The sequence below is a fragment of the Pteropus vampyrus genome, unplaced genomic scaffold, assembly GCF_000151845.1.
Source record: "Pteropus vampyrus isolate Shadow unplaced genomic scaffold, Pvam_2.0 Scaffold82, whole genome shotgun sequence".
Classification (NCBI taxonomy): domain Eukaryota; kingdom Metazoa; phylum Chordata; class Mammalia; order Chiroptera; family Pteropodidae; genus Pteropus; species Pteropus vampyrus.
Window position 1 is genome coordinate 7,817,392 of NW_011888863.1, and position 21,679 is coordinate 7,839,070.

At 33.2% G+C, this 21,679-nt stretch overlaps 1 protein-coding gene across 1 annotated transcript in view; it reads right to left on the minus strand.

The window, feature by feature from the left end:
* The window catches only part of CPNE8 (copine 8), a 174,822-nt gene that overhangs the window by 123,566 nt on the left and 29,577 nt on the right, over positions 1 to 21,679 (minus strand). The window contains exons 4-5 of the mRNA XM_011363179.2: positions 11,417 to 11,520; positions 2,320 to 2,359 (exon numbers count right to left, since the gene is read on the minus strand). Coding sequence (XP_011361481.1) covers positions 2,320 to 2,359; positions 11,417 to 11,520 — 144 coding nt within the window. The remainder of the gene's footprint in view (positions 1 to 2,319; positions 2,360 to 11,416; positions 11,521 to 21,679) is intronic.

Consider the following 21,679-nt stretch of genomic DNA (forward strand, 5'->3'; position numbering starts at 1 on the left):
GGTGGACCTAGATGATATTATGCTAAGTGAAATAAGTCAGACAGAAAGACAATTACCATATGATTTCACTTACATGTGAAATCTAAAACAAAACATAAATAAACAAACAGAACAGAAACAAACTCATAGATACAGAGAACAAAATGGTCGCCAGATAAGAGGGGGCTTCAATGAATGGGTGGAAAAGGTGAAAAAGATTAAGAAGTACAAATTGGCAATTATAAAAATAGTCACAGGGATGTAAAGTACAGCATAGGGAATATAGTCAATAATACTATAATAACTTTGTATGGTGTTAGATGGGTTCTAGGCTTATCAGGGTAATCATCTCATAAGGTGCATAAATATCTAATCACTATGTACCAAGGCAACTATGCTGGTAAGAACTATGTGTTACCACTTGAACACTCACCCTCAAAATATCCAATCTCATGGAAATGTCCTTAACTGCCCAGTTACCATGCCCTCTGAAGATCAGTTTGGACAGGAAATGCGGAAGACAGATTCAGGGTGAGTGGGAGCTTGAGAAGTCTATGTCCAGCCAGGTTAGGGAGGTAACTTTCCCTACGTGCACAGCGATGAACAGAGAAACTTAGTCTGCAGAGTGAAGCAGAAGCTCAGAGAAAAGTCACAGTTCAAAGGATATGTGGAGAAAGAAAGAGAGAGAGAGAGAGAGAGAACGTGAGCAGGCACAAGAGAAATAGAGAAAATAGTTGTCTTGCTCCCCACCCACTGTGATTGTTTCTAGCTGTAGTTCCCATAAAGGCAAGTTACACATCACATGAGATGCTCTAAATCCGTTTTATAAACCACCTATGTGTGAGATAAGTGAATGCATTTTCTTTCCTTACAACTAAATAATTGTTACTAAAAAATGAGTTTCTTTTCTGATTCTTCCAATGGAATCTAGAAAACTTACAATAAAAAACTATGGAAATTTTAAATGTCCAGCCACAATGCTATAAATCTTATCCTGGCGAGTAGGAAGGTGGCATGGCAACCACAATAAACTTTACTTATGGAAAGGAATGAGCTTATTAGAACATTTTTTTCAATTTGTAGAAAAGTCAATCAGACAGACTGTTCTGTGAATCTTTCTTTAAATGATTCTGCTCTGTGCTTCATAATAAAAATAAATATCAAAAATGTTCCTTTAATGAAAGAAAGGAGCAGTAAATTATGATTTTTACCACCATATCCAGTTTCCCCAAAACAGTCTCTGAGCTTGGGATCACCCCTATGTCCCTTCTCTTCTCTAAATTATGACATTCCCTCTCTAAACTATACTGGAAAATATATATATGTATAAGCATATGTCATATGCAATTATATATAACCATATATCATATATGATGACATACAATTACATATATATTATATTCTAGTTAGTAACCTACAACAGTGCAAAAGTGGAAAGTCTCACCCTCCTAAGCCTCTGGGCATGTCATTAGTCTAGCTGGCCTCTCAACCCGGGCACAGCTGCCAATTCTCCACCTTATGTACTCAGATTTCACTTGGCACCTAGTTAAGCCCCTTTCCGAATGCTCTTTTCACTCCCATTGAGCCCTTCCTACTAGGTCTGGCCTAATTCCAATCCCACAAGTCAATAACCAAGCTGATTGGGAGCACCAGTACTTGGCCAGACAACCTCACTCCAGTCCCTTCCTTCCCACCTCCACCTCTTTATCTGCGTAGCTCTGACAGCCACTGATGCTCCTGAATCTACAAACTCCCCAGGTAATGGTTGTTGCCTGGTGAATAGAGCTCTTAACAAAAGAAGAATGGATAGATCAGGACTCAAAAAGAACAGAAGAGACAGAGGACAGATGCTATGCCTATCTTACTTATTCTGTACCCTAAGAAACTGGCATGGGGCCTGGAGAAGGTACTTAGAAAAATATGGTTGAAGAAATGAACTGCAAGGACAGCAGAATAGCAAGTCACTCTGCCTGCACTTCCCATTCTCTCAGATGTGACACCTCCCAGAAAGACACAGGTTCACTATTTCATTGTTATGGATCCAACTTGGATCCAACTTCGAACATTACAGGGAACTGAGATGATTTCTTTAAAAATTAAAATGAAAGAAAGAAAGTAAAAAGGAGAGAAAGACTAACCCAGGATAAGAAGATATCTTTCTTTTATTAAGCTCCTCCAAGTGTTACTCAAGGGTCCTTTTAAAATATTACTTATTTTCTATGACAATTATGAAAGTTATGGACATGTAATTTTAATAATAAATCAACATAAATATCAATTATAAATCACTATATTGTAACTTATGTAATCATCACAAAAAACATAAAAATATTAACTTACATGTTTGGACAAGTTGGGGCTCTTTGAATCAACATCATACCTAAAAGATTAAAATATAAAACTCAAATTATTTCCACAAAATACAGCTAGATAAAAATATCAGTATTTCAAAAAAAATAAATAATATAAAATTGAATCAAAATTATGCCAATGGGGAGAAAAACTTAGCAAATTTAGAAGTTTCTCATATGCTATGGTCTATATGCTAATGGCAGAATTCATAATACCTGAGGGGTAGTTTTATTTCACAACCTAAGTAGAAGTCCTAAGTTTCAGTCATCAGTTCTGCTGTTTGATAAAAAGAGTTTAAAGTTTCTCTTTCCCGTGAATCAATAGTATTCTAATACTGTTCAAAATTCCCTAAAACCTGAAATTCTTCTTCTCTGGACACCATTCAAAAATAAGCAGGAGCTGGTAACAAGCTGTCATTTGTGTACATTTGAATTTTTACTTAATATCTTAAATGCTGTTGTTAAATTTGAATTCAGCTAACAAGACATTACTTTTCCCAGTCACAGGACCTGGGGAAACCCTGTATGTTACAGAAAGGAAAATGTATTTACTTAGGACTATTGCATGTCCTGTTCTAAACCAGTTGGTACCAAAAATGATTTCTTGGAGAGATTCTAGGAAAACATCACTATCACTTTAGAAACCCCTCATTTTAAAGAATTCGTAGAAATGGAAAGATCACTAACAGTCAAATCAACCTCAGTTTGCTGAATTCTTGAATAGAAAATACTTGTACGGGTTCCAGTCTTTCTCCCAAATCATATTCCTTTCACATTCTTTGTGCATAGCTTCCTATCAAAAATTAACTGCCTTTTTGTAAGGTTAATTAAAGCCTTCCCTCTCAGATAACAAAAATGTTTTCACAAAGAAACAAAGCATCTCAATCAATAAAAGGCCAAGAATCAGAGTTCTCTGAGTGTAGTGATCCTGGGCAGAGGTGCACTTATTCCCTACAAAGAATGTTTACCAAAGATTGGCTTTAAAATTATCGCTGCAAATACCTGCCTCAGAAGAATTACAAATTACTCTGTTTCATATCAAGGCATGCTGATCACTCTCAACAGCTATAACCCAGAATTTTAAATCAGCAAATTATCAACATCTACTGAAGACCTACAGATGTTATTCAAGACAATTTCTTTAAGGATAAGATTGAAATTAACAACTGTAGCAATATCAAAGTTGAAACATAACTGTTCTGGTTCCTTCCCAAGAATCAGTCCCGGAAACTGTTTTCTATAAAGGGTTTAGTATGCACTAGAGAAAAACAACATGGTATGTTCAGTAAAAAGAAGCAGAAAGAAAAGTTTATATTTTCATCATGAAGATTTACCTTCAAATACAATCCTCCTTCATTGTCTTTAACAATGGCCTTTAAATGCTATTATCTCAAAAATAGGTAATTTACAGCATACACCTGAAGGCTTTAGATAATATGTTGAATTATGATATGCATTCAAAATAACCATGATTTTTCTTTTAGTGGAATTTTCCTTCTAACTTTTCTAAAAGTATCAAGACTTACCCTGGTCTTTACCCTCACAGGTCGGAACGTAAACACTGCACCCTAAATGGTTATAGTGCGTGTGTGAGTGTGTGCGTGTGTGTGTGTGAGTGCGTGCGTGCGTGTGTGTGTGTGTGTGTGTGTTTATGAGTGCCATATGCTCAAGGAAGAGACAATACATGGCAAAGCAGGAAGCTCAGCAGTTTACTCCCAGGAGAGTGTATCCCACTGTGCTTAAATTTACTAAGGGAAATTTTGTAAACAACTTCATCCTACTATTGAAATCTTTTTTTTTTAGAGTACTAAATTGGTAGTAACTGATTTGGGTGGATCCTAAGGGTTATGTTTCCTATTTCACAGTACAGATGTTGACTGGAATTATTCCTGTGTTCTCGAATTCCAACTAAGGTACAAAGTTGAAAATAAAAGATGCTAAGTATCCCCATGCTTAGCTCAGAGCTGCCAATGAGCTGATGAATCCTCGCATTAGGGTCAGACCCTCTCCACAAAGCTTACTCGTAAAGTAACAGGTTATTCCCTACGTTTTGGGAGGGCAAGAGGAGGTTCTTTCCACTCTCCAAAGCCACATGAAAGGGAGCCCGAAAATTTAGGGTGTTTGTGAGAAGGGGCGGACAGCATCTGATTCCCCAGTCAGCTATAGAACCTGCCTGTAGGTAGACCCTTATTCTGTAAATGAAGAGCATGTCAGGTAACAGTCTTAGAAAGTGCCTTCAGAGAGCTGAGGTACAAGGAACAATGTCTTTTTTAGAACAATGTCCTTCCTTCATAATGAGGAAGGCATGCCGAGTGCTTGCTTAGGTCCCTTGAGGCCAGTACCCTTTAAAGACTAGATTTTTCAGGAGGTAAGAGACCCACATCTCTGCCTTCCAACTTTCCTACCTTTCTGCTCTTCCATCTCCCTTCTCTCCTGCAAATAGCTGAGACAATAGCTCCAACTGACGGGAGAGGAAGTGAATTAAGTTTGAGATTAAAGTTTTAAAGTGAAGAGTACATAATGATTAACAAAATGAGATGGTTCCAATAAACAAAAGTGACTGAAAAGTCATGAAATTAGATCATGGCATTGTTAAGGGAGATTTTAACCAATATGGAAAACTGGGATTAGAGTTGAGACAATTATTGGAAGAAATAAAACAACTTATTTTCCCCCAAAGTGTTGATATCCTTCAAAAATAGATAATAACATTCTGTAATTATCACTATTTTATTCACCAATAAAAAAATAATTTGCTAGGTAAGTCAAACCCAGGTATATACATATAACTCCCTTGTTGGTGTTCTGATCTAAATGGAAAAACAAGAGTGAAAAGAGTTATATCTCATTTTTCCTAATTCCAGCATATACTATGTAGTGATATGGCTACCCACACTTCTTGCTCAAAGACATTTTTGTACAGCTGTGCTGCCAATAATATAGTTTTCAACAGTGACAACAGTGATTTATTTTTAGTGTGATAATTATAACAAAATAAATGCCAAAGTTTATGACTTTATCTGTGAGATATATATATATATATATATATATCACATATATATATCTCATGATGATAGCAACTATGTCTCTTGAATGAATAAGTAATAAATTAGATCAAAATGGCAGAATTTTAAAATTCACAGTTGATAAACTAATTTTAAAAATATATCTCAAGTATATCACAGTTACAATAATAATTACTGTGGATTAATCAGAAGTTACAGGAATTTGGGCCAGTGGTGCTAGGAATACATATTCATTCATATTTATTTTCTCTCTCACCTTCTCTCTCTCTCTCTCTCTCTCTCTCTCTGTTATTACAATTTTCTATCAGCATTGAAAGGTAAATTTAAAAAAAGCTCTTGAAAGTCATTTCTCAAACTTTCCATAATAATTGTTTAGATCGCACACTTTCAAAGCTACTTTTTTTTATTGTTTTTTAGAACTTTGTAAAATCAATGGACAGATTACCTAAATAACAAACAATTCTGAAAACCATTTATATCTATCTGTTGGCCAATTTAGACTACCATATTCTTCAGTACTGCTATTCCCCAAGGGGATATGTAAATATTTTGGAGGATTTGTGGTAGTTCCCTGGGTGATGCTGGTTGGACTTAAAGGTAATTTTATGGTCTACTTTATCCTTTTTTAATTTTCCAAATTTCTACAATGCACATTCTTCCTAAGAATAACACATTTCTAAGACAAAATTTTAAGAACAATCATAGTTAAGCATAATAGATAACTACATACACATAACTAATGAACAATTACACTGTTTTCCACACTTATTTAAATAGATATGCTAGAAAAATCATAATGTAAAAAGAAAAAAAGCCTTCTCTCACAGGTTAAAAGTGTTATGAGAGATATTCTAATAAATGGGAAATCAAAAGGAATTAATTAAAGTGATATTAAAACTATTACATGAACTAAGAGAACATGCTTATAGCTTTTCTTCATAATCTCTCGGCATCCCTTCCTCTGGCTCTAATTGTTTGAATTTTTTAGAGCTCATATAAAATTGAAATAATGTTATTTGAATCATATTCCTGAAATTAACCAAATACACTCCAAAGGTAAAGTGATACTTACTTAATTCAGTTTTGCAATATGCTTTCACATTTTGAACATTATACAATATCTGTGAAAATTACTAGATTTAAAAAAAAAAATAAGTGAAGAGGATAAAATATATCAATGTACCTAAACTAATCTGTTACTTTATTTCTTCTTGTCACACTCAGAGAAAATAAAATAATACAAGATGCTCCCATTCCAATCAAACATAATAATTTCCTAGATACTTTTATTTACTTAGATTAAATATGTTTTAATATGTTATTATTTTCAATGTGCAGTGGAATACGTCAAACATATACTTGGTATTAGATAACCAAGGCAAAAATAAAAATATCCAGTTTAGGCATTATTTTTAATCTTCATAAAATTTTAGAAATTCAGGTTTTGTACCATTTAATTATAAAATATTATAGGCAAAATTTGACTCAGTGTTGGAATGCACAGATCCCTTGAACATTTTAAATTTTCTGGGCCTTGGTTTTCTCATTTATAAAAATTAGATAATTCCACCTCAGAAATTTGTCTGGTGGATTAAATATGGTTACATATGTGAATGAGTCTATTATAAACAATGATTAAGAGCAATAGTATTAATATTGTAAATCAGCTCGTTTTGAATGTGCTTATAAAACATATACTAACTGCAAACTTCATAAACTTCTGTAATTATTTCATTTAATTTATAAATAATTGAAAGATATTAGTAACAAACATTTTAAACCATCTAATCATTTCCTCCTTCCATATTTCTACCAGTAAGTGTATTGAAGTCTTTCTTTTATAATTCCCTGACACACATACAGTAAAGTTAAGAAATATCATTATCATCAACTACAGAAAAGTACATTAAGTTCTATCAATGCCCTAACTTCCTTCCTATTTTTAAGTCTTTCCTTGTCCATGCTAAGCATACTTAGTAAGCTTGACAAACATGATATAAGTATCAGGTGTCTTCCTAACCTAATATATTCTCCTTTGGACTCACTAATTTGTTAAAGTGATTCTTAAAATGCTATTTGGCATAACAGACATAATATTTAAATGACTAAACAGCACCAACTTTAATGGAATTACATTTCTTGAACTGGACACTCCTTAAAATCCATTAGCTTCCATAGTCTCGCCTTCAGTATTAATGAGCACATGGTCACTAGCCTCTGTATACAGGGAAATTTTTCTTTACCTTCACCTCTCCAGAATGACTAGCCCAGCTCTTAAATTTTGCTCAATGTTCTACTGACTAATATTTGCTTACTATCATCCTTTTGAGAGCACTATTTCCTCTCTTTTCATTCTACTTGTACAATTCTAGAACAGCCACAGTTATAAATATCAAGTGATGAATAATAAGCAGGACACAGATTGAAGAGGCTAGCACAAGGAAGGTCAAAACGAGACAACAGTGTGGGAAAGTGTGTGAGTACAGTCATCTGGCAACAGCTGCTCATGTTAGTGACAGGGGCCTGTTGGCAGACAGCAACCAAAACAAAACAGAAGTGGTGCTAAAACATAGGCAAGGAGTTCAAAGAACTAAGAAAGCTTATAGGACACTAAACTGGCCTCAAAAATTAGAACCAAGCAGTGAGTATTCATGTCCATATCTTTTCACCCTAAAATTTGACTCTAATTTATCTTCTAAATGTGCAAAAAAAAAAAAAAAAAAAAAATCGCATACAGGGATACTCACTGCAAAATTACATGTAATAAGTAAGAAGAGGAGCAACCAAACTGTCCATCAGTAAATGTTTGGTTAAATAAATTGTAGTTTTTCAAACAATGGAAATTATACAGACATTAAAATGAATAAGATATGTATAGTGACAAAGACAGACTTTTTTTTTTTTGGTATTGGGATAATAGCAAACTTTCACTTTTTAAATGCCTATATTATTTAAAGTTTATAATAAATATTTATTGCTTTTAAATGAAAGAAAACAATACAGATAAATGTGAAAGAAGAAATAAAGAGAGAACAAAGACTCATGAAATAGTGGCTGGTTTTAGGATAAAGTCTGAAACTAGAGGTAAAAAATTAAGGGGGTACCACACTGGTCTAAGATAAAAGGAAAATTCATTTAAAAAATTACTATAAAGGCCCTGAACAATGGGACAATGAAACCACATTCTACATGATTTATATATCTATTTTTAAATAAAAACACTATGTACAATTTCCAGGACACACATGGTCAGGAAATCAATACATTCCACTACCAGCTTTTTTTTCTCATGAGACTCATTTTTATTACTTCGAAATGGGTTTCAAGAAAATAAAAACAAAATGGGGCATAAGAATTTTTATTTGATAATAACACTGAATACTCAGAACTTCTACAACTCTTGAAGGAAAGGGGCTAGTATAAAATTCTCTTTTTTTAAAGAAGTACTGCAGGTTATTTTAGTGCACAAATTTTAGAGAAAAATGAGAAAGATTACTAACAGTAGAGGCCTTTTTTTTTACATTAGGAGGCATATTATGAATTTTTCAAATAAAATTTTAAAAATCTTTATAAATCATGACATAGTATACTTTGTTGTTTTCAGCTATTAAAATAAGACTTATCTTTTAAATACTTGTGATGTTCATAAACTCTGTTTTAATATATTAAAGGACATACTATAATGTGTTATACTTTTCCATTTCAATAGATTTCCTTTTAACAATATCCAAACACTTCAACAACCACCACAGTTTACTTCTGTGGAACAAAAACTCAATAATAATATAAACAGACTGACTCCAGATTCTCTGTAAACAGGGAGTCGATCTTAATGACAATATTTTAATATGCCTGATTCAGCAGCAAAATAACAAGAATATTAAAAACATAAAAAATTCTGGCTCTAGCATTCTGGGTCTTGGAAATATAAGGCCATGAAGTGATAAAAAGAAACCATTGTTAGCAGAGATCCATGTACTATATACAAAGAAGCAGCTGAGAGAAACTTAATCTGTGAGACGTCCACCGTGGAGTAGATGAGATCACCCTGGAGTATGTGCAGAACTTGTAAAAAACCCACTGAGGCACAGAATGGTTGAAAGAATGTTCATATGTACTGCCCAGCATTTCTACATAGTTAAATTTTTCACTTATTTTTTTCATTAAACATAGCCAAAAACCTATAGAATTCAAAGCAGTGCTGGCGACAATGCTCAGGGAAGCCTCTAAACAGAATTTATCTGGTTTCCTGCCAATATAATATAGTATTCAGTGCAATCATAGGACTCAGTCTTATGTTATAAAAATTGCCTTTAAAAATTAATTTTTTTAAATTCAAGTTTCACCTAAAATTTATATGGAACCGCAAAAGACCCCAAATAGCCAAAGCAATCTTGAGAAATAAGAACAAAGTTGAAGGTATCATGTTACCTGATATCAAACTATACTACAATGTTACAGTAATCAAAACAGCATGGTACTGGCATAAAAATGGACACATAGATCAATGTAACAGAACAGAGAACCCAGAAATAAACCCACTTCTATATGGTCAATTAATCTATGACAAAGGAGACAAGGATATGCAATGGGGTAAATATATTAAAGGACTATTTCAGTCTATTCAATAAATGATGTTGAGGAAAATGGACAGCTACATGCAAAAAAAAAAAGTGAAATTGACCATTTTCTTATATCATATACAAGAATAAACTCAAAATGTATTAAGGACTTAAATATAAGACCCAAAATCATAAAATTCCTAGAGGAAAACATAGGCAATAAACTCCCAGTAATATTTTTTGGATGTATCTCCTCAGGCAAAAGAAACAAAATAAAAAATAAATAAATGAGACTACATCGACCTAAAAAGTTTCTGCACAGCAAAGGAAACCACCAACAAACAAAAAGACAATTGAGAGAAGATATTCACCAATGATACATCTGATAAGGGGTTAATATCCAAAATTTATAAAGAACTAATACAACTTAATACCCGCCCCCCCAAAAAAGTCCAATTAAAAAATGGGCAGAGGACCTGAATAGACATTTCTCTCAAGAGGACATATAGATGGTCATTCGACATATGAAAAGAAGTTCAAGATCACCAATGATCAGAGAAATACAAATTAAAACCATAATGAGATATCACCTCACACTTGTCGAAATGGCCATCATCAATAAATCAAAAAACAAGTGTTGGCGAGGATGTGGAGAAAAGGAAACCCTCCTCATGCACGGTTGGTGGGATTGAAAACTGGTACAGCCACTATGGAAAACGATATGGAGGTTCCTCAAAAAAATTAAAAAGAGAACTATCTTATGACTCAACAATTCTACTTCTGAGTATTTGTCCAAAGAAATCCAAAACACTAATTTAAAAAAATATATGCACCCTTACGTTCATTGTAGCATTATTTACAATAACCAAGATATGGAAGTAACATAAGTGCCCATCAATAGACAATTAGATAAAGAAGAAGCAGTACATATATATATATACAATGGAATATAACTTGGCCATCAAAAAATAATGAAATGTTACAATTTGCCACAACATGGATGAACCTAGAGGGTATTGTGCTAAGTGAAATAAGTCAGAGAAAGACAAATACCACATGATCTCACCTATATGTGGAATAAAGAACAATATAAATGAACAAACAAAACAGAAACAGATTCACAGATGCAGAGAACAAAGTAATTGTTGCCAGATTTAGGTTGGGGGAAGGCCGGGAGAAAAAGGTGAAGGGAAGAAGTACAATTGGTAGTTACAAAATAATTCTAGAGATGTAAAGTACAGGATAGGGAATATAGTTAATAATATCGTAATAACTATGTATGGTACCAGGTGGGTACTAGACTTACTGGGGTACTTCATAAATTATATAAATGTCTAACAACTATGCTGTACACCTGAAATTAATATAAAATAATATTGAAAACATTTTTTAATTAAAAAAATAAAAAGCTACGTGCAAACTCCTTTCAACAAGTAAAAATAAAATAAACTTTGAGAAGGTTAAAAAAATAAAATAAAAAAGTTTTAGAAGAACTTACAAGTCAAAACGAAGATTCTCTCTTTCTTCAAAAAAGTAGTCCAGAATAAATTTTCTTACAAAATCCGGATTTAACGTATTATCAATTACTTCAGTCCTTCCAAACTGTTGATAAAGAGAGAGAGTTTAAAATCAAGCCTTCCTCAGTTACTTATTACAGTATAGTACTTAGTATTAACATAGTTCCTTGAAAATATAGGCAATAAATATTCAAGTGATGATAAAATAAATTTTTTAGAGAGCAAATCATTTACTCTTATTTACTCGGGAAAATCAGAAAATGGACGCTGAGTTCATTCAAATTACTAGAAAAGCAGCTCCTGAAATTTCATACAACAAGCTATAACACTCTCCCCTCTTCTCCCACTTAAAAGTCAAATCCTTTTTTAATCAAAAGAAGTTATTTCTACCTTAAATTTAAATTTATCACATATGTTTTGCCTAACTAGGCCAAGGAACACATATTCTTACAGTTGGAGGGGTCAAAGTATCCATAAACAAGCAGTCCTCTGCACAAAACTAATTAGCCGCATTTTGGAAAGATAATCTATTAACACACGTCAATCATTTCTTTTTTGTTTTATTTCGTTTTAATTCTTGTGGTATCTGAGCAGCCAAAATGGGACCTATGATTCTTACAAGGTTTTAAGCTAGTGAATTGCACTTTTGCACAGAAAAAAAAAGTTTCTCCACCATAAGAGAAATGGAAACCAAGAAATAAAACTTCACATCTAGTCCTTCTTTTCAATGTGAAGGGAGGCCATTAGGTATTGTCTCCTAAGATAAAGCAGAAATATAAACTTCTCCATTTTTGTATCAGGCTTACATTTTTCCCCTCCTACTGCCATGGAATTCTAATAAGGAAAGTTAACTTTTGGTTCTGAACAGCATTACCATGCTGTCTTATCAGAGAACCAACTTTTATTAAAGTTCAATGAAAATCTATCCTTTTAATAGGAATAAAAGAAATGTACTCATCCACTGAAAGTGAAGGTCATGAGCTTACATAGATTTTGATAATAAAACTATGGTACAGGATATTGATGACAAAGGACTTACTATGGCTATTGTTAATTATCCATAAATGAACAAGTTTGCAGAGGCTTATGTACTGGACAATATTTTATAATCATGGACCAATATCATACAGACAAATCATAACCCAGGTAACTAGTTCAACATTTCCGAAATACTAAACATTTACTTTGAACAGTTATCATTATAGCCATCATTTTTTCAGCTATCATTTTTTGAGCACCTACTTGGTTCTCTTTTCACCCATTACATTAAATCTTTACCATAACCCTCAAAAGTTGGCTTTATTTGTCTCATTTTATAGATGAGAAAATTGAGGCAGAGGATCCCAACCTCAGTCACTGGCTACAAAAGCTACGTTCTTTCTAGAACTCTCATCTATTTTAGCATAGTACATGTTAGGCTCTGGATAGATTCAACAATGAGCTTATCCACAGTTTCCAATTTTAAGAGAATGGAAACAAGAGCATGTACCTAATAACCACAGGCTGGCAATGTCCACGCACCCCAAAAGAGCAGCGCAGAGGTCAAGGAGTACAAGTCTGAACCAGAGAGAGCCTTAGCCTTTCCAGACTTTTTACTGCCTAAAGATAAAATGATACCCAGACCAGAGCAGAGAACATCAAATTGGCAAATGCATAATACTCTCAAAGAGAAACTCAGCTAGTATTCATATTCCCCAGTATCCAAATCCTTATTGTGGATTTTAGCCCATACTCACACTCAGAGGGGAGAAGACAGAGTGAAAATTCCCCTGGGCAAACTCCACTGAATTGCAAATCGGCAATTCCCAAGGGCCTATGAGCCATTAAAAATCCATTAAAAATCTATTTCTTAGGAAACACTGGCTTGTCAGCAATATGTGTGGCCGAGTATACTCTGCTATCTCAAGTAAGGATTATATTTAGCCATCAAAATTTTAGCTAATCCCCTATCAATTATGAACATCTATTACAATATGCCTTCTGACACATAGCCCTGAAATTGCTTTTGACGCTATCACCAGTAACCTTTGTACTGCTAAATCCAGTGGTCACTTTTTGGCCCTCCTCGCACTAGTTTGAGCAGTAGCATTGACACAGCTGTCCATTCCTTCCTTTCTAAAGCTGTCTTATCTGGCTTTTTGATAGCACACTCTCCCATTTTTCTCCTCATGGATTCTCAGGCATATAATCTCTCATCGTCAGAGCACAGTTCTGAGCCCTCTTCATCTGTCTATGTTCACTCTTCTGTTAGGTTATTTTATCTTCTCCTTTGGCTTTAAATCCCATCTATACAATGATAATTTCCAAATGTGTATCATCAGCCCAGACTCACCTGAGTATTGTCTTACAAGCCCCTCAGAACTATCATCTAAATTTTAAATATTTATTTTATACCACAACCACCACCCCAATCCTGGTCCTTACCAAGTCCACCCCTTTTCAATAAATGATACCACCATCCACTTGATTCCTTAGGCCATAAATGGGAGCCATCCTCCTCAACTCCTTTTTAACCTACCAAATCCTGTTCATGACCAATTCATAGATTGTCCATTCCAACTCCAAAACACATCTCACAGCTCTTTACTTCTCCCCATAGTTCCTATCAGCTCAATGCAAGCTTTTCATCTTTCTCATGGACTACCTCAAGGGCCTCCCAACTCATATCTCTGCATAATTACTATTGTTCAGTCTCTAACTCATCCTCCATATAACATCCAGAGCATTCTTCTGAAAAATGTAAACAAGGTCATGAAATTTCACCACTCTAAGAGTCTTTAAAGCTTTCCCATAGTACTTGGAATCTCTTTTCTTTGGTCTACGGGACTTGGCCCCATCTATCTCTTTAACTTCATCATGGGCCAGTATTCCTCTCTTTCTCTTTGCCCCAGCCAGATGGCTTTCATTCAGGTCCCTTTACACATCAAACCTTTCCCATCTTATGGCCTTTGCACATGCTATTTCTTCTTCCTAGAATGCTCTTAACTCCAATCTTGCATAGCTGACTTTTTTTATTCTTTAAGCCTCTGCTTAAATGTCAGCATTCTGGCTCTGTATAATAACCACTCTAAAGTTGGTCTCGACCCTAAAATTATTCTCCTTCTAAAAAGCTGTTTATTTCCTACATAAAACTTATACTTTAGAATTATATTTTTATATATTTGTTTGTTTTATATTACCCTCACTAAACAGTTAAGCTCCACAAAAGCACAAGACATACATATCTGTTTGATTGACACCTGTACAAAATTAAATAAATGATTAACTAAAGCAGATCTGCAATATCTTGTTCAGAGAAAAAAATTTCAAGGATAATGTATAGTATAGTACTAATTTTGATTAAAATATATTTATATATACATATAAACATAGAAGATAGCATAGCAGAATGTAGAAATTATTTTCTAATGTTTTTATATGAATGTCTAGGTTTTCTTAATTTCTTGCAATGACTATATTTCATTATAGAATAAATAGAAGCAATGCTTAAACAAAAAGTTTACATTAATGCAAGTATTGCTTGTATTAATTTTTTCTATAATGAAAAGTAGAAATTGGCAATAAGAAATCCACCAATACATTATGACGAGTTCAGCTCATGGGAAATACGTTGATTCTTTCCTAGATGCTGGAATATATTAGCTATCAATCAAGTGATTAATCTTTTTGACTCAAAATAAAATTTGTCTTAGCTAATGCCTTATATTACTAAATAAAGCTTTTCTAATTCCTTGGAAAAAGATACATATAATGCAGATCAGAAGAGAGTAAAACTTTGAGGAAAGACAATTATTAATAATAATTATGATGATGTATACCCAGAAACAGCTACATTTGAAAGAACTGCAACTTGTATCCTAAAAAGTCTCTTTCTGAATATCTACAATACTGGATTGTCAGAAGCATCACTAAACTAATTACAATAATCTCTGACACATTGAATATATCCATTGTGGACAGTCAAGCACTTTTACAGAATTATACAGTATTAAGTTTCATCATCTCGTAATTAGGAAAAAAATGTTCTTTTGATTACCTAGTGTGAAAGTTGTCAGTCATTTGAAAAAAGTACGTAAACTTAGTTTTGTTAGAACCTAAAACATTGTTTCTTGTAAAACTTTAAGCAAAAAATAAAAAACAATTCACGATTAAGTTTTTGAAAGTTTTCCTTTGTTTTACGTTGGAGCTAACTGGATAAATATGTATTTTTCTAATGTAGGAACAAATCTTGAAGAAGTGATAAAATGGAAATACTCCTGATTTCTAAATCGACTAATTGTTAAACCGCTTCAGAGGACCAGTACTACAAAGAACATTCATCTATTTATGGCACCAAGTGGATGAACTCCGTTTTGAGAAAAATGTTGAGAAGGGTTTAATGTATTGTGAAGGCCCAGAACAACAACTCAGTATCATATTCATTTTTCAACTGAAGTAAAAGTGATGAAGGAAGAAAGTCATCTGGACCAGCACACATCTTTAATTTGCTTTTTATATTAGAATTAAATCTTAGTACCAAAGATATACAGAAGACAGTGTCCACAGGTTAAACGAGAAGACTAGATGAACTGAGTAGTGCAGACAATTAACATAAGTTCAATAAAAAGAACCTCAATTTAGTACTATACATATTTAACTGGTATTAAAGATACCAAGGGGAAGTGAATGTGCACATGTACGTGCACAAACCCAAAACTGAAGATTCACATTCTTATTCAATTCCTCTTCGAAGTTAAACACTATATTACCAGAGAATCCATGGACTTTTTTCTCTAAGAGAAAGAGATATAGTTCTGTCATGTAACTCATTACCCGAGACATTTTTTTTTTTAACAAATCAATGATCTGAAATTCATTTAATTATAAGAAGACAAGTAGAAAGTCTGAAGGCTTTATCTAGATCTTACATTATTAAAGATCAATGAGATGTAGCTATAAATGCAGATATGTATGTACACACACAAAGAGAGACAGAGAAAGAGAGAAAAGTAAAGCAACTTCCCTCAATTCTAATATCTTGGTTAAGATAGAATATTTCACATAAAAGTCTTTCTTTCACTTTTTAGGATCTTCTATTTTTAGGAATAAACCTAAATTATTAACCATCAAAAAAAGGACATCTTGGTCATGTCTATGTAATTGCCACACATAAGATATAGAAAGGACTAAACTCCATCCATTTTTAAAATTAGATTACAGTATTTTAAAACCTTAGTTAAAACATTTTAATATTAAATTATACTCTAAAAAATAATCATATTTTAAGGAACTGCTTTTACCATGTCTCTGCTTGCTATGTTTTGCTATATAAAGAGAAAAAAACTCAATTTATCCAGGAGATAAATTGTTTTTATTTATGTTTAGTTTTTCATTTATGTGAGACAAAATATTTTTACATAAAATAGGCAGATTATTATTTTAATTATTTTACATTAAATTATTTCAAATTATATTGCCCAATTATTTTAAATTAGATTATCTTATTTAGGTGGCTATCTAAATTCAATTGAAAATAAACTTGAAAAATGCATTCATATCCAACTCTGATGCTTTTGGATATTTAAAAACAGATTTACGCACAAATGAACAAATGTTGTTGACTGACATCATTAACTAAAAAGTAGTCAAAAATGTATTTTACATACTTAACACTAACTTTTGCTCAATTTCTAAGAAATCCTTCAAATTAATAATTCCTGGACCTTTAAGAATTATTAAATTCTATTATTGCCTTTCTTAAGTTCGTGAAACACACTTTCTCCCCTTCTGGAAATTATTATATTATGTAAGAAATTATTATGTACACATTTTCAGTACTGAGATTCTTAAATTCTCGGTGCTTATTTTTATGACTTTTAGTCAGTTTGTTTTGTTGAGATTTTTATAGGAAAATAGAAACATTACAAATTAAATCTGAGAATTATTTTCATTCAAAAGTGTTCATAACGAACTTTTAGTTCTGTCAATGGCAAATTAAATTGTTTCAGACCAAGTGTTACTTGAAAAGTTGAACAAAATAGTAAAGTAATCTTTTTGGAGGCACAAGAGAGCGTATAAAAACTTGTAAGTTGTGAAAACAAAAACCTAGAGGAAAGAGAAGCCAGAAGAGGTACCCTGCAGGGTCCTACATTTCAAAAAGAAAAGCCAAGCTGAGCAGCGATTTCCAGTCTCATCAAACTAGGCAAGACAACGGAGTTTTTAAAAATCCATGAAGAGGTTATATGCACACACATTCTATATTTTCCTTTCACTTGTCAATATGTTTAAATTTTGAAAAAAGATGGATTTAAAAAATAAGGCAACAGAGGCTTTGGGTTGAGTATGTATCAAGGAGTAAGGATGAATCAATCAGAAAAGCATTGCTCAGGAGCAATGAAGCTTGGCTTCGAGTCAGTCAAATCTTTAACTGAATTAAGGTGAATTTTTCCTAATATAGTTGTCTCCCCAGAAGCAAAAGTAAACCCACACTGGAGAAATATGAAATCATCCAAAGCCTCAAGTTATCTCTAAGTTTTCCTATTCAGTATTCAGCAATTATTGTCAGGCGTGAGGACTTCTGCCTCCAGCTGTAATGGAGTCACTCCTAACAGACTAACAATACTCCTGCTGAGAACCTCAAAAGGTAGATAAAATACAAAAACTTATTGTTTGGTATTATTGCATATTGCAAAGGCAGCCAAGAATTGATGGGTCCAATTATAGAGAGAAGGGAAGTTAATTAGTGTTACTCAACTTTAGCTTGGAATGACCAGTGACAAAGAAAAAAGTCCAGATTAAAATGGAGAGAGAAGCAAAGCCAGGAAGTCTCGGCATACTGATAAAGCTAACAGACTTCACCTTCGCCTTATAAACTATGGGCAACTTATATTAGGCCCCACTTTAATTATCTATGGCTAGGAATATTTGTAAAACTACCTTAAGTCCTTTTCTCAGAAGAAATATTTCAAGGCCTATCTGCAGTTCTCTTTCCAAAACTGTTATGGATGACATTAGGAATCCAAATAAGTGTATACAGTATTTTCCTTAGAAAAATACAACATATTTTTGCAAAAACAGCAATGCCTTAACAGGAACTACACATTCCACAGAACATGTTGGTTTTTCCAAGTTCTTTCAACCACATGCTACACAGCTGTTCTTGTAAGAGAATGTGGAACATCTTCTGCTACAATCCTCTTAATCAGTCCCAGTAGAGAAGTCATGACAGCTGTAGTGAGAATCCTTCAAATGTCTGCTAGAAGACAATCTCTACACAGCAAATGCTCAGCAGTATATTGTAATTAAAGAATTTTTTTAAAAGGATAGAAAAGAAAACCAAACCAAGCAAAAATACTCAGTTGCTCTGCAACATGAATCCAATAGTGAAGGCAGTGTCAGGAGCCACGCCAGGCTTCATGGTTTAGCAACAGTGACGTCTATAGACCGTGGGGTTTCCTCTTTCTTATACCAATAATTTTAGATGTTTCGCTCTAATATTTCTATAGAACAAAGAGGAGGAATGAAATGAGTATCTCCTAAACTTTAAGAGGTAAACAGCATGTTTTCAACAGATGCTATTATTCAAATTCCACAATATGTCAATAAAGTTACAATAAAGAACAGCAAAACAAGCTCTGGGCACTCAGAACTAATTAGCATATCACATAAATGTTCTCACATGAAAAATGTGACCTTTGTACCAAGTGATCTAAAGGGATTCTTCTAACTCATAAATTCTGAAACCATGGTAAGTGTGTGTGTATTTGAGGGTATCTTCAAATTTATCTTTTCAACAAATATTAATTGAGTACCTCCTAAGAATAAAACCCTGTCCTAAAGGCTGTAGTGCAGGAGCTTGACCTTTAAGGAGCACTGAGTTAAAAAGTGAAGCTAAAACATATAAAAAAATAACTTCACAAAAAAAGTGCTGATGTTTGTTGAGTGGTTTAAAGTAGAAGGTGACAAGGACCATAAGAAAGATATAGAAGTTACAGAATTTCAAAGGTGCAAGGAGGAAATTCTAGTCGTGAAATTTAGAAAAGACAAGTACATAGAGTAACATTTAAGCTGAGTTTTGAAGAATTTTCTCATCCTTTCTGAATATGCGTGTGTTTATGTTATATGTATTATTCAGAATAGCAATGAATAAATGTTAATGTAGATCAATGTCAATGGAATGGCGCAGAAGCAGAGACAAAGTTAAACTATAATCAGCATTTGGCAGATTTGCCTCCAAATTACAATCACTGTGGGTTACACAGAGCTTCAGCTTGCTTTCTTTCATCACGTACTAACTTAGGGAATCTGGAACCAATCCTATAATTTAAAATGTTTAAAAATAATTCACAAAAATAGATTACCAATAGATAACTAAAATTTAACTCAAAGAAATTAATTGCAACATTTTCAGAATCTCTCAAAGTCAAGTGTACATCCTTAGGAATGTCACTTTGCTATTTCCACTTGCCACTAAGAGGTTTTTATATTTTCATAATTCATGGCACTTAAGTATCATTTCTAGATCCAAAATTATTATGCACTAAAATATAATCTTAGTTTTAACATTCATTACTTTGAGAGCTTTTGATAATTCACTATCCTTAGGACATATTGAAGATATCCAGGTAATTCTAATAGTGTCAGATATAATTTTAAAATTGCAGATTTCAACTACAAAATAAATTTAAATAATTTTTGTATCACTTTATTTTGTATCACTTTATTTTAAACTCCTTTTTAAATTTTTTTATTCCTCCTTACTATGTGAAAGTAATTCATTTCAGAACACAAAATCACATGCTCGCTACTATGTTCTTTTCCAGGATACATCTAAATTCAATACAAACACAACCACTACATTATAGACATAGTGCTGATACCTAAATCAGTAACTTGATTGTAGAGACACACTGGAGTTCCTAGTAAAACTCTCCAATGATGCTGCATGCTCCTTGAGATAGAAATACTGTACTGTCTATTTTGAAATTTTAATGCAGCTAATTAATAGGTACCAATAAATACAGGCCAAATTGATAAACAGATAGATATATTTGAAATTATTAATAAAGCATCTATAATATTATTTTATTTGTCTGATTCCAAATATATTGAGAGTAATTATTGAAGGGGTTTAGAACAGGCCTCCCCAAGATGAGTCACTTTGGCTGAAGAAAAATTGAGACCCTGTAGGCTCACAAGAGACTTTTACGACTCCTTTAAAGAATTTAAATTAGGGGCCTTTCCCATAATAAGAGTTATCACCAAAAATAATATTTTGTACACTGACTATAGAGTAAGACAAACTTTTAAATACTGAACATGTGCTCTTATTATCGTGTAATGATCTTCCTCCTCTCTGAAGCTCAAAGGCATCTTACCTCATCCTATACCTCATTTTCTCTTTCTGTCCCTGAACTTCTCAGGTAGGTATGTTGGGTCTCTAACTCTCATGTAGGTGGGGTTCCCATATGTACACTTATAATTAAATTTGGCCATGTTCTCTTGTTAATCTGTCTCATGTCTATTTGCTTATTAGACCAACCGAAAGAACCTGGAAGGGTAAATTTCTTCCCCTCCCCCATAGTATCATACTGGTTTTTGCTATCATTTTGTAAAATAATGTTCAATATTTAAAAGATATTTCGATGAACTGATAAAATGAGTAGAAAACTCTTTTGGAATGCTATACCACCATAAAATTGCAGACTTGCAAGGAAATTAGAGCTAATCAAGTACAACTTCTTACCTGATCAATCGGTCTAACACCTGTCTGAATACAGGTCAATCTCTAGAGTCCCAGGATACCATTCTAGAAAACCCATTCTACAGTGGGATACTGTAAATGTTACAAAGGTCTTCTCACAATAGACTAAATAATGCCTCTGTCTCTCCATCCTTTGGGTCAAATTTTTTGTTTCCCTTTTTCTGTTTCAACACCAAGTAAGTATATATCCATTTCCAAATGAAAATACTTTAAGAATTTGAGGACAATTATTATGATTATTCAGAGTCTTTGCATCTTTCAATTTAAACATTCCTTTATTCATATGGCATAGATTCTATCTCTTTCTTCAGGATGGTGGCTCTCCTTAAATACAGAATTGGCATTTCAATGGTCTCAAATGAAGAACTGAAAAATAACACTGCAAATTTGCTCCCAATAGAGCAAAATACAATAGTATTCGATTGAATCACATGAAATTTCCAACACTCAACCATTTTTGACCTATAAAAATGACAATTTCATATAGCTTAACACAATAGCA